General features: G+C 43.5%; 1 protein-coding gene across 2 annotated transcripts in view; it reads right to left on the minus strand.

Moving 5' to 3' along the window:
* GABBR2 (gamma-aminobutyric acid type B receptor subunit 2) overlaps window positions 1-12,354 on the minus strand; it is a 1,005,342-nt gene that overhangs the window by 482,885 nt on the left and 510,103 nt on the right. For both annotated transcript variants that reach the window (XM_075585987.1, XM_075585988.1), the window contains exon 4: window positions 7,384-7,480. In XM_075585987.1, the coding sequence (XP_075442102.1) occupies window positions 7,384-7,480 (97 nt within the window). The remainder of the gene's footprint in view (window positions 1-7,383; window positions 7,481-12,354) is intronic.

Consider the following 12,354-nt stretch of genomic DNA (forward strand, 5'->3'; position numbering starts at 1 on the left):
TTCCTTTCTGGAAACTTCCAGGTCTGTGCGGCACTGTTGGTCTCATGATGTGAGGCATCCAGTGCTCTGCGGAGTGTCTGAACCTCTTTCTGAGATACGTCCACCTCTATCCGGACACTGTTGACCTCCTGTTATGAGGCATTCAGCTCTATGCGACGAGTGTGAACCTCTTGCTGGAAGACTGTCATCTGCTTCAGTGCCTCCTCATACTTCCGCTTTAGCGTAGCCACCATTTTATCAGATTGGCTCTGCTTTTCCTCCATGGCGGAAATAGTAGCCTTTGCAGTATCTAGCTCAGTCTTGAGATCCTCCAATTCGGTCTTGGCCGCAGAGTAAATTGCGAGCACCGTCTTCTGTAGCTCAGCATTATTTTTTCTCTCCCTTTCCAATTCTTCACAGAGTAGATCACAGTCATGCCTGGCAGCTTGCAGTGCATCTTCAGGGCTGGTCAAGGGATCGTCACTCACTGGCTCCGACTCCACTTCCCTGGGATGGTTGGCTGAGGGTTCCTCACTGTTGGCACCGGACAGACACTTCTTTGGGGTGCACGACTTCTGCCTTGGGCCCTCTGGATATTCGGTTACCCACGGGACGAATTCTCCATTTTCTCTAGGCTGCAGGGCAACTCGGTCCCCCTTTTCCTCCACAGGATCTGCGGACGTGTCTGTTCCTTCCACGGTAAGTGAAGAACTGCTTTTCTTTTTCCGCCTTTTTGATTTGGATGACACCGTCCCTTCAGGGATATTGGGGTCTCCATCTTCATTTGAAATTTTAGCAGCTTCATTATATACGCCAGACTTTTCTTGCAGCTGCTTTAGCTGACAGAAATATTCGGTGATCCACTGCTCCCGCTCTGCCTCCTGCTGATCATATACGTCATCAAAGGGAGCGGTCTTTTCTGTTTGTGCCGAGTTCAGGCACCCCCACCATTCTTGGGGTGTTTTGTGGGTGTGACTCGGTTCGGGTTCCCCGTAAGAGATGTCTTCCTCTTTATTGGACTGGAAGGGCCACTCTTCCGTGGGGTAGGGTTCATTACAGGAACGCTGAATCTTGTCCTCCATTTTTAGGCTATCCGGTGTAATTTTCTTCTTGACCTCAGGAGGCACTATTGCAGCTGTTGCCACTGTATTTGCTAGAACCCCCAATTGTGGTAGTCCTACAGATGGGCATATTTTGCTTGTAGAGGTCATAGCTCTCACAGGCATCTCTGTAGACTTTTCTTTCTTGGGTAATTTTTTTTTTCAATATCAGCAGTGCTGTGCATGCATTTTCTTTTATCAGGTATACAAGATGTGCAGTTGCTAGGTAAAAAAAAGTCTATTTGCTATACACCATTTACTTGCTAGGTGCAATCCCTCCGCTTCAGCAACATAATTTGGTTTTCTGCCTGAGTTCAGTAATTTTCAGTCTCATCTTTGGGTATTATGGCATTCACACTTCACACTTTGGGTGTCTGTTTTGCTCCCAAGATAATAGGCATACTTTTTTACTTGCAGAAAAAAAAACATTCTTTGCAGTGGACTCAACACTCAGCAATTGGCTTTGAAAAAACCTTTTCCTTTATAGGGCAATTTTACACTCAGCATTTGTTTGCTAAAAATTCCCCTGCTTCAGCACAGTCTTGTATCAATTTTCACACTTTTCTGCATATACTCCATTCACAGCTGGTAGCCCTATGCGTTGTGGCAACCTTTATTTGCAAAATCAGTACCACTCGTGGGTCACCATCTGTATTCACTGCTTCAGCGAAACTTTTGAAAACAACAAACACGTATCCCTTTTAAGGGCTGACTCACTTCTTGAACCCTGATTATGGCTGGAAGGCAAAACCCCTATTTCAATGACCATATTACGCTTTGTGATAGGCAAATAAAGTTTTAGCTGCTTCAGCAGTCTCTCTCCTCTTGGGATTGGGGCAAAGAGTCCATCTGTGGTTTTGTAAGTTTCAATGCAGTGTAAGTTTAAGTGGTGTGTCCCTTTAACTCTGATCTCTGCTGCATGAGGTTTTTTTTTTCTCAGACTGTTTGTAGGCAAAAAGCATAAAAAAAAATTCACATAAAAAAACTTTTTAACTACAAGGACACCTCTTGTCCCACCTCGGACACCAAATGTAGATGGACGTTCACAGAGGTACACAATTAGGAGGCTTTATAATGTGAAATTATAATAGGCTTTATTGTGCTTGTTCCTTTTCATCAGGAAATTATCCAAACACAGGGGGGGGGGGGACAAAGCTTCCATTCACTTGAGAGTATTTCTAGTGAAATCCTATGCAATTAGTTCACATCTCCATTAGTTAAGCATGTCTCGCAGCCCCAAAACATATAGCATGAAAATAAGCAGATATAAGCAGTCTCTTAAGAATAAAAGTCTTATCTGTTTCTTGGAGGGAAAATCTTCTCACTTCCTGGTTCAGCTTCAGGTGTAGTAGTTTTCCCTGTGTCTTGAAATCAGCTCTGCTGTGCAGAGCTCAAGACCGGTCAGCTCCAAAGGTCAGCTCTCAGTCAGAGCTAAGGAGTCACTTCCTGTCTCAAAGGCAGGCTTTTTGTAAACAATCTAATCAGGCAGGTGGTGTTTAGTAATTAACTACCACACTGATAGATTAAAGGCACATTACTGAACATGGATAAGTCCCCTGTTACATACCTCCCCTGTTTGTGGGAAGCTCGGGCTTACCACGGCCAAAGCCCATCCTTCCACTCTCATTCTAGATATCTCTGTGACTTGAATGAGAGTGGATGGAGGAAGAGAACCCTCTGTCCCGCTGGGATTGGAGCCCTTTCTCCAGTTTATTTTTGTCTCTTCCCGAAAATGCTTGAGATCAGCACTCCTCAGTCGCTCGAGGAGGACTTTTTCCACGTAAAGTTTTTTTATCGCGTGCGCGGTCTTGAGATTTCTGTTGCGTCGGGCACTCCTCTTTTTGTAGACAAAGTGTATGGCAACAGTTGTAGAGCAGTTAGGACTAGCCCTTAGAGTTATCTGCTCTTGAAGTGGTCTTTCTGCAGCTTCTCCACACCACAGAGTCACCAGTTCAGCTTCTTTGGGACTGAGTTGCACCTCCACCTCCTTTTTTTTGAGGGAAAATCTTCTCACTTCCTGGTTCAGCTTCAGGTGTAGTAGTTTTCCCTGTGTCTTGAAATCAGCTCTGCTGTGCATAGCTCAAGACCGGTCAGCTCCAAAGTTCAGCTCTCAGTCAGAGCTAAGGAGTCACTTCCTGTCTCAAAGGCAGGCTTTTTGTAAACAATCTAATCAGGCAGGTGGTGTTTAGTAATTAACTACCACACTGCTAAATTAAAGGCACATTACTGAACAGGGATAAGTCCCCTGTTACAAGTGGTGATTAAGTCAGCTTTGTGACTGGAGGGTACTGCTAGCCTAGACACCGATAGGGAAAAGGGCTGAAAACCGTTCGGTTCCTGCAGTAAAGGGGTGAGTGTCATATGTCGCGGTTAAAGTAGACCCGCGGTCCGCGAACACCCTCTATAACGCTTTGCAAAATATATATCAGCTTTAGTATATAGTCATGTGCAATTATAGGTCAGATAAGACCACTGTGTTGCACATGAATTACAGGTTGCTCTAGTCAGTGGTCAGTGGTAGTGTGTATAGTGCGTGTGTAAATATACATGTGTGTGTTTGATATACATTTTATTTTTAAATCCCCTTCTTTTATTCATTGATCATTAATAAAGTATTTTAACTTACTCATTATACATTCAGTTGTGACAGAGTGCTTACACACTAGGTTTCCTTTTCTCAATGATACATTCATGTTCTTACCTAGTTAGCACCTCACCGTGGTTCATTGCTCCGCTGTGCGGGTGTCCTTTGTACTGTATGTGTAGATAGTGTGTGTGTATATGGATCTTTTTTATATAAGAGTCATTACGGTTCCTTTCCTCTCCCTTGTCTCTTTGCTACTTAAAGAGACATTACATTGTTACTATATTTAGACTTTTAAGTCTCTCCGCTCGTGCATGAGCTCCCTGGCTTTTTATCCTGTTATTGTCATTCAACTCTATCCATAACCTGTTTGGTCTTTGCATTTCTTAGTTGTAGTCAGAAGATTGCCTTTGGAGTATTTAAGAATCTACAATCATTTTGGTTTCAAACTACAGGCAAGCTGACTTTTGTGTGTGATAAATACTGTAACCATGTGTTTTCTGATAGATGATAATGTAAAGACATATTTGATGGGAACACCATATAGTATATACACCCACATACAGCATGTAAATATAAAATACAAAATAAGGTTACAGGCAAACATATCCTACAATAGCAATTTTTTCATATAAAATATTTATTAGCCAGTTTCTTTAACCCCTTGTTGCTGTACATCGTGCCTTTTTGCTTATTTTCATGTTACGTTGTAACATCCATGTGATTGCTCAGGACAGGGGCAATCACAGGATCACAACTTGCCGGAGGAGGCGTGGGTTTGTGGTACCGCCTACTGTGTATTCTGGCAATCAAGGGGTTGAGCGGCATTTCAATGTAGAAAAAAAGATTTTTGAAGCAACACATCTTAATATATAAAATTGAAAGGTTGGTACTAGCTGCAGTGAATCTGATTGGTCCTCAGCCTCTGGCCAATCAGATTGGTGGCTCTATGACATCACCCAACAGATTGGTGGCTCTATGAAATCACCCAACTGTGTGTCTGTCTCTCTCTCTCATCACACTCACGTGCGCCGCCCTGCACCGGCTCCCGGACGGAGGGGAAACGCGGCCCTCCTGCCCCAGCCGCCGGTGCTCACTTCCCTCCCCGCCGCTCACTTCCCTCCCTCCCCGCTGCTCACTTCCCTCCCTCCCCGGCGGGTGGGCAGGCAGCCTCCGGAAGGACCCCCTTCCTCTTGAAGCTGCCTCCGGTAAGACGGTGGCGCCGAGTGGGCGGGCAGCCCCCGGAAGGACCCCCTTCCTCCTGCAGCTGCCCCCGGTAAGATGGCAGCGCACAGTGGACAGGCGGGGGGTGGTATTCAGTCAGGAGAGGGGGGAGTCAGTCAGGAGAGAGAGGGGGGGGGAGTCAGTCAGGAGAGAGGGGGAGAGGGAGTCAGGAGAGGGTGGGGGAGAGAGTCAGGAGAGAGGGGGCAAGAGGGAGTCAGGAGAGAGGGGGGGAGAGAGGGAGTCAGGAGAGAGAGGGGGGGGAGAGGGAGCCAGGAGAGAGGGGGGGAGAGGGAGTCAGGAGAGAGGGGGGGAGAATGGGAGTCAGGAGAGGGGGGGGAGAGGGAGTCAGGAGAGCGGGGGGAGAGAGGTAGTCGGGAGAGAGGGAGTCAGGAGAGGGGGGGGAGGGAGTCAGGAGAGAGGGGGGGGAGGGAGTCAGGAGAGAGGGGGGAGGGAGTTAGGAGAGAGGGGTGGAGGGAGTCAAAAGAGAGGGGGGGAGAGAGTCAGGAGAGAAGGGGGGGGGAAGCCTGAACAGCTGTGAAGAGGGGGGAAGGGAGTTGAGAGGGAGGATGGGGGAGTCAGAACATTACATCATGTGCAACGCTGGGTATATCAGCTAGTACTTCCTAAGAAAGATCCAATCACCATTGAAGTAACTACCTTACTTATTTGTATGTTGTGCAAAATGGATTTGTATCGTTTGTGTTGTGCATTCAATTTCCCAGGTGGTTTGAGAAGTGCCAAGAGAACTGATCACCAACATACATTAGATAAAGATTGTCTATACACTCCAAAGCATTTGTTTACCATGGAAAAGTAAAATGTTTAAAACATCATTTAAAAATGCGTATCAATTTTGTACAGGTGTCAGTCACCTACATTTAACATACCACCCTAGGTACACTAACTTTTTCAGTTAATTTTGTCCCTTTAAGCCAATCTATTTAATGAATAAAGCCCTTTGTGTATGAGACTCAATCTTTGGTATGACCGATCCAACCCATACTGAGAATGCAAGATAACATATCTATTGACACTTATGATAATCAGTTTTACTCTTTGGTTCTTTAAAGTGACACAGTCCATTCATAGAACATCTATTCTAAGCCTTCTAAGGCAAAGCTATTTCGAAACACCAGTACTCTTTGGGAAAGTTTTTTTTCCCCTGCAAACTAATGGCAATAACGTTGCTTTCTTAACTGAGATTTACATAGAAATTATTAGCATCCTAATTCAGTGAAACAATTAGGCTGTGATATTTTCCAGTTTACTAATCCTTTCATTAGTTAAAGCGTTTTTTATACAAACCTTATTGGCAAAAGACTACTGGTTTTGTTGCCTCTGCGTGCACAGCTTAAAGCCGTGGTCTGTAGCGAGTGATGGGAGGCGCAGGGGGCGTGGCCAAATGGAGGGGGAGCGTGGCCATGACAGGGGGGCGCAGCCATGAGAGGGGAAAGGCCATTGGCTCCCAGCATGTCACCATGTCACCGCACGCAAAGACAAAATTCTTGTCTTCTCTGCTGGCTGACGCTCCATCGCGCTTCGTGAGTGCCCAGAACATTAACCACTGGGGCCTGCGTGATAGAGGTGAGTGTCTGGTGTGCGGTGCGCACGCTGTAGCATGCGCCGCCGTGACCACCGGGGGACTCAGCCTAAGGCAGCCTGTAAATATTTACAATTCAAAATACCTCTACCAATAAAGGAAAACATGTAGTATAGCAGGGGATGTTGCGCTCGCTCAAAATGCGGAATATTGCGTTACATTACGCAGAATATCGCCAATTGTCCATAGGATTCAATGGCAGTGATATCACATATGTCACAATAATGAACCAGCGGCTTCAATAAACCTGGCTGCATTTGTATCTTAAAGCAGCAATATGGGTTTCACTTTTTTTTTTAAATTACATTGAAGCAGGGGGTCTTCAGAGCCGAACTTTGTTAATTTCAGCTACGGGGAACCCTGCTTCCAGAGATACTTAGCTCTGTAGGGGTGCCGGTATCTCTGCAGTCAGTTTAAATGTCCTATGCAATGCGGGCCAATAGGAAGCTGTGATGTCATCCGATGCAGCTTCCTATTGGCCCACGTGACCAGGACACTGAAAGGAGATACCGGCACCCCCTACAGAGGTAAGTATCTCTGGAAGCAAGGGGTCCCCGTAATTGAAATTAGCACAGTTCAGCTCCAAAGACCCCCTGCTTCAATCCTGTAAAAAAAGAAAAATAAACCCTTAAAGTTGCTTTAAACTCTTGGGAAATATGTTTGCTAGCAGCAAATCATGAACGTCTCAAGAAACACCACATATCTTCACAAAACTTACAAAGCAAATATATGACCATTTTCGTGGATTTTCCAGCATCTATATCAAGGTGTAACTTCCCCTAAATGAAGTAAAAAAAGAATACTAAGTATATATGTATGACTTAAATGGGAGTTTCTGTGCAGTAGCGCCCCAATCTGGACGATCACAGTTTAGTGAATAACCGCCATGTACATACCTTGAGCTTTTTCACACTGATGCATGGGTCATTGGAAAAACTTTCAGTGTCAGCAATTTGGATATCTGAATCTTCCAGTTCACCAGTTAGATCGTTTCTCACCTGTCAGGAAATGAGAAGGAAAGGGTAAATGGAAAAATTGGTAACTGTTCAGTAGGGAACAAATAGACTGCACCGCATCATCTTGATAAAGTACATAGATAAAGAATAATTAATGTCTCCATTTTCTATTTTTTAGGATCCTAACAAAAAAAATAATTAACATCCTCATTTCGAGCACACTACACAGCATAATAAACATTGTGTCTTTGATAGGAGCCTCAGGATTTGTGTAATGCATGTGATTGATTCTTACACTTTGCCAGATCTGTCAAATTTTATGTGAGCAATTTATTAGTGGTAATTACAAAATGTATGCATAATGTCACTAATAATTAGAAAATCATAACTGGCCCTCAATTAATCCCATGGTACGTGGCCAAAATTCTCTAGCATTTTGTAACCGGGTTCAAAAGAGGTTGTATTCAACTTGGTGGTCATATAATATGTCTCTGAGAACATTACTGTTTTAAAGAATTTTAAGATGCCACCTGAAATTAAGTATGACTGGTCAGTTATCCACTTGATATGATGGAAATTCAATTAACACCGCGTTTCCCAAATGAGGGATGGAAGAGACCTATAAGGGGGGCTCAGAGGGATAGACGGCATATACTGTACAAAGAGGGCACAGAGACAAAATGAGGGGCACAATGGGTCAGACAAAGTAATAGAACAAGTCACAAAGAGAAATTAGGCAGTTGTCCTTCATCGATAAACCAATATGTGTAATCCTTAAATTGTTTTTTTTTAGGGATCTATCCCTTTAAACCTTGGTCATCCTGCGGTGGGCACCAAACACAAAATGGGAGTCCTATAGGTTGGGAATCATTGCATTTTAGGGGTAGTTCCTCCAACATAATTATTTGTTATTTTTTTAAAGATTTATGTACACTACTGTACAAAATTGTGTCCATCTCATCTCTCTAATTCTTTCCTGCTCACTGATATATTGTTTACATTGTATATTTCATCCCTAAAAAGGAACTCCTCTCATTTACAGACATTAAAGAACCTTATTTTAGAGGTTTTAGATAAAACATTATTTCTGATCAGGTCCTTTGATGTTTGCATGGAAAGCAGCTCTGTTCTGCATGCTGCATTGGAGAAAGTAAAAATAAAGAACAGCAGTTGTCATGGAAATACTCTGCTGTGGGCTTTGGGGTATTTTAAATCAGACTTAAAATAAATAGGAAAGAATAAAAATAATATTGGCAAACAGCTTTAAAGGTGATTGCCTGAGGGTTATTCATTAAATACTGTTTATTGAGGCACTATTGCACTGAAACTTTAATGGGAGTTTCTGTGCATTGATCCTGATCGGCACTATCAACGTTTGTTTGTATAGCCTCATTAGAGCCTATTTTTAAAACAGGTAATTTTTGGGGTGTTGGTTGGGAAACTGCACATTTAAACTACTGTTAAATCAGCAACAATTAATGGTGATATTATTAAAACATGATGGCAAAAATATACATTTTGCAATTATGTTTACTTATATTCCATTTAAAATGTAAGTGTAACATTGATTTTTGTAGACTTGACATAAACACACGTTTTCCCCTTTAATACTTCTCTGTTTTAAACAAGTATGCATAAAATATGTTTTCATGTAAAGATTTACTAGTTTCCTATTTTTAGGAATGATGATGTCAGACATACTGCCTTAAGACACATCAGTCACTATTAATCAATTAGTAAACTATAAATCAATTTTAAATCAATAAAATGAAAAAAAAATGTGTGAATGCTTGCTTTATCATGGATTGTCCTAATAGAAAGTACATTGTGATTAAAATTAGTTGGGAGAAAAATAGAGGCACTGTACAAGGAAGCAAGTCTAGATATATTGCACTGTGATACTGAAGAATAAATTGAAGATCGTTGTAACAGGGTGCCTTCCCTGACTAAGGCCTTGCCCCCGCTGCCTACTACAGCGTCCGCTGTGGTGGACGCTGCACGGACGAGAGCCCTCCCCTCAATGGCTCCGGGCCCGCTGCGAGGGGGGGCCGCAGCGCTGAGGCGAGAGCTGCTCCTGCTCTCAATAGAATTGAGAGCAGGACTCGCGTCGAGCGATTAGGCACGCCCCCCGGCGGTTCAGCCAATGAAGGCGAACCTGCCGGGTGACGTCATGGCCGGCCCCCGTCACTCCCCCGCCACGCCCCCCCCCCCCCCCCGGTCTCTCCTCCTGCAGTGAGCTGCAGACCGGGGAATCGGCTGAACGCGCCACCAATATCGCGGGCGCGCGTTACAGCGGCGTGACCGGGGCCTTAGCCTAAGAAGCTTTGCATGAAAACCTTTGTGGAGAGCTTGAGTCCAGCACTGAGCAGGTTAATTCAGAGCAGACTCTCCTAATTAACCTGCTCAGCTGACTCGATACGCCTTTAAAAATCCTGAAGCTCTCAGTGCTAGAGAGATCTCTAGTCCAAGCAGACACCCTGGACTGCTAGAGAGCTCGCAGGGGAACTAGTTCTCGCTGGCCCAGGAAGATACTGGATCTTTGACCACTGTGGAGAGAATCCTGCACAAGGACTTTCAGACCCCTAACCCAGCTGAAGGTATCTGAGCTCCACCCTGTTTTAAATGTTTGTTCTTGGTAAGGGGCTTAGCCCCCAACCCATAGGCAGGGTGTATGATGTTTAGTTAGCGCTACCTATAGATTTTCTTTAACCCTATGTTTGCTGATCACATGCTGTTTTTGTTATTAAAGCTGTGGCCAATAAAAGCCTATTTTATTTCCTCTTTAAAAAGTCTCCTGATCTAAACAACCCTCTGCATGCATCTCCTACAATTGTGTAATAATCTGTGTGGGTTTATAAAGCATCTGAATGAGAGACAGCAGTTTCATAACAAGCAACAGTCATCTTGTTGAGTACAGCTTCTGCCTACAGAATAGATGTAGCAGGCTTCATTTCTCCCATTGACAAACATATGTTATAACGTAGAATACCATAGAGCAGGGTTGCGCAAACGGAGGGTGTACTTTTCTGGGGAGGGTGCGGTGCTTACAGAGGCCCTGCGCTCTTCTGCAAAGCATTTAAATGAAATGCCAGTGGAGCACGTGAGGACTCTGCATTTCACTTATCTTGTCTCTGGCGACGTGACGTCAGAAAACACAGGAGAAGAAGGGGGTGGAGGGGGGTGCAGGCTGGGGGAGAATGGTGGCTGTGGCAGGGAGTATGAGCTTGCTCTCTGTGGAGGTGGCCCATACAAACATCTGCCTCAGTGCTTGCTCTCATCCAGCAAATGCTGTACACATCCATGACCTCATTGCTACTCTTTCTGTAACCATTCTCACAACCACCGAAACTTGGTTAAATGACTTTAATAACACCGCCCTGCACTAAATCATGCCTCACGGCAATCTATACCAACAACAGACCATCAGTACACAGAGCAAGTGTTGCCTTGGTTTATTAAGAAAGCATAACATGTACTGTCATTCTTTTGAACATCTTACCATTACAATTCAACTAAATAATTGCACAAACATCTCTGCCACTGTCATATACTGCTCTCTGGGACCTTTCAGTACATTTCTGATGGACATACAGGAACCAGTCACATAAGAAATCACTTCAAACAGCAAAAATATTATCCTAGGTGACTTAAATTCCTGGGTAGAGATCAACTTAACACCAACGCTGCAGCTTTCACCTGTGCAATGAAGAGCCTAAGCGTTACTCAAATCATTAATGAAAGAACTCATAACCTCAGACCCATCCTCTACCACATATACTGTATATTCACAATATTGATATCAACACCTTTACTCTAATACTGCGTTACCAGCACATCTACATTGAAAATGATTAATAAACCAGAAATCAGATGGATTAGAAAAAAATCGGCTATTACCAAGGAGACTCTAACCGATGAAGTCCAGTTAAGACCCATCACACAAGAACATCCATTCCCTAGTCTCCCATTTTGAAAACACTCACCTTCACCAAATTGAGCACCTTTTATAGCTCCAATTGTTTCCTGGAGACACTAGGAGGATCAAAATGAGAAGTCAGAAGTGCTGAAAGGCGTTGGCTTATATCACGATCAGACGAAGCTAAGACATAAGAAAATATCAAACAAAAATCGCCACAGAACAGGCCCAGATTAAACCTATATAACTCATACAAGAACTGACCAACCCAGATTGCCTTCACAGTACTATTCCAATGTCCAAAAAAAAATGCATAGAGCACTTTTTCTAATAAAATCAACACTATCTACAATAACCTCACTGCAATGAACATTAAGGAACTCCCTTCACCTACCATAACACCACTCATCTATTTTCTCACTTTATTACGCCATCCACTGATGACCTTACCAATATCATTGGTAAAATCAGACCCGCTAACTGAAAATTAGACCTTTGTCCCGCAAGTCTACAACACGAATGCCTCCCTATTTTGATTATTACTATCCACACAATCATGGATACATCCCTTAAACTAGGAATTGCTCCAACCAGCCTTAAGTGAGCCATCACAAAACCTCTGCTTAAAAACCCTCTCTCGACCCTCAAGATCCTGCCAACTATCGACCAATAGCAAGTATTCCATTCTTCGCAACAATAATAGAGAAATCATTACCAATTCCAATGCCACCTTGAAAATCATAATAGACTGGATGCTAACCAGTCAGGATTCAGACCCCAACATGAAACTGCATTGGCCTTCCTCACTAGATGGCATAATATACTGTATTATACTTACTTGATAAAGTACATGACTACTCGATAAAGAACATGACTTGGCAGTCATATTTCTCGATCTGTCTGCTGCATTTGACACTCTTAATCATAACATGATGTATGTATGTATGTATGTATGTCTTTATTTGTATAGCGCCATAAAATGTACATAGCGCTTC

The sequence above is a fragment of the Ascaphus truei genome, chromosome 2 (assembly GCF_040206685.1).
Source record: "Ascaphus truei isolate aAscTru1 chromosome 2, aAscTru1.hap1, whole genome shotgun sequence".
In the NCBI taxonomy this organism is placed as follows: domain Eukaryota; kingdom Metazoa; phylum Chordata; class Amphibia; order Anura; family Ascaphidae; genus Ascaphus; species Ascaphus truei.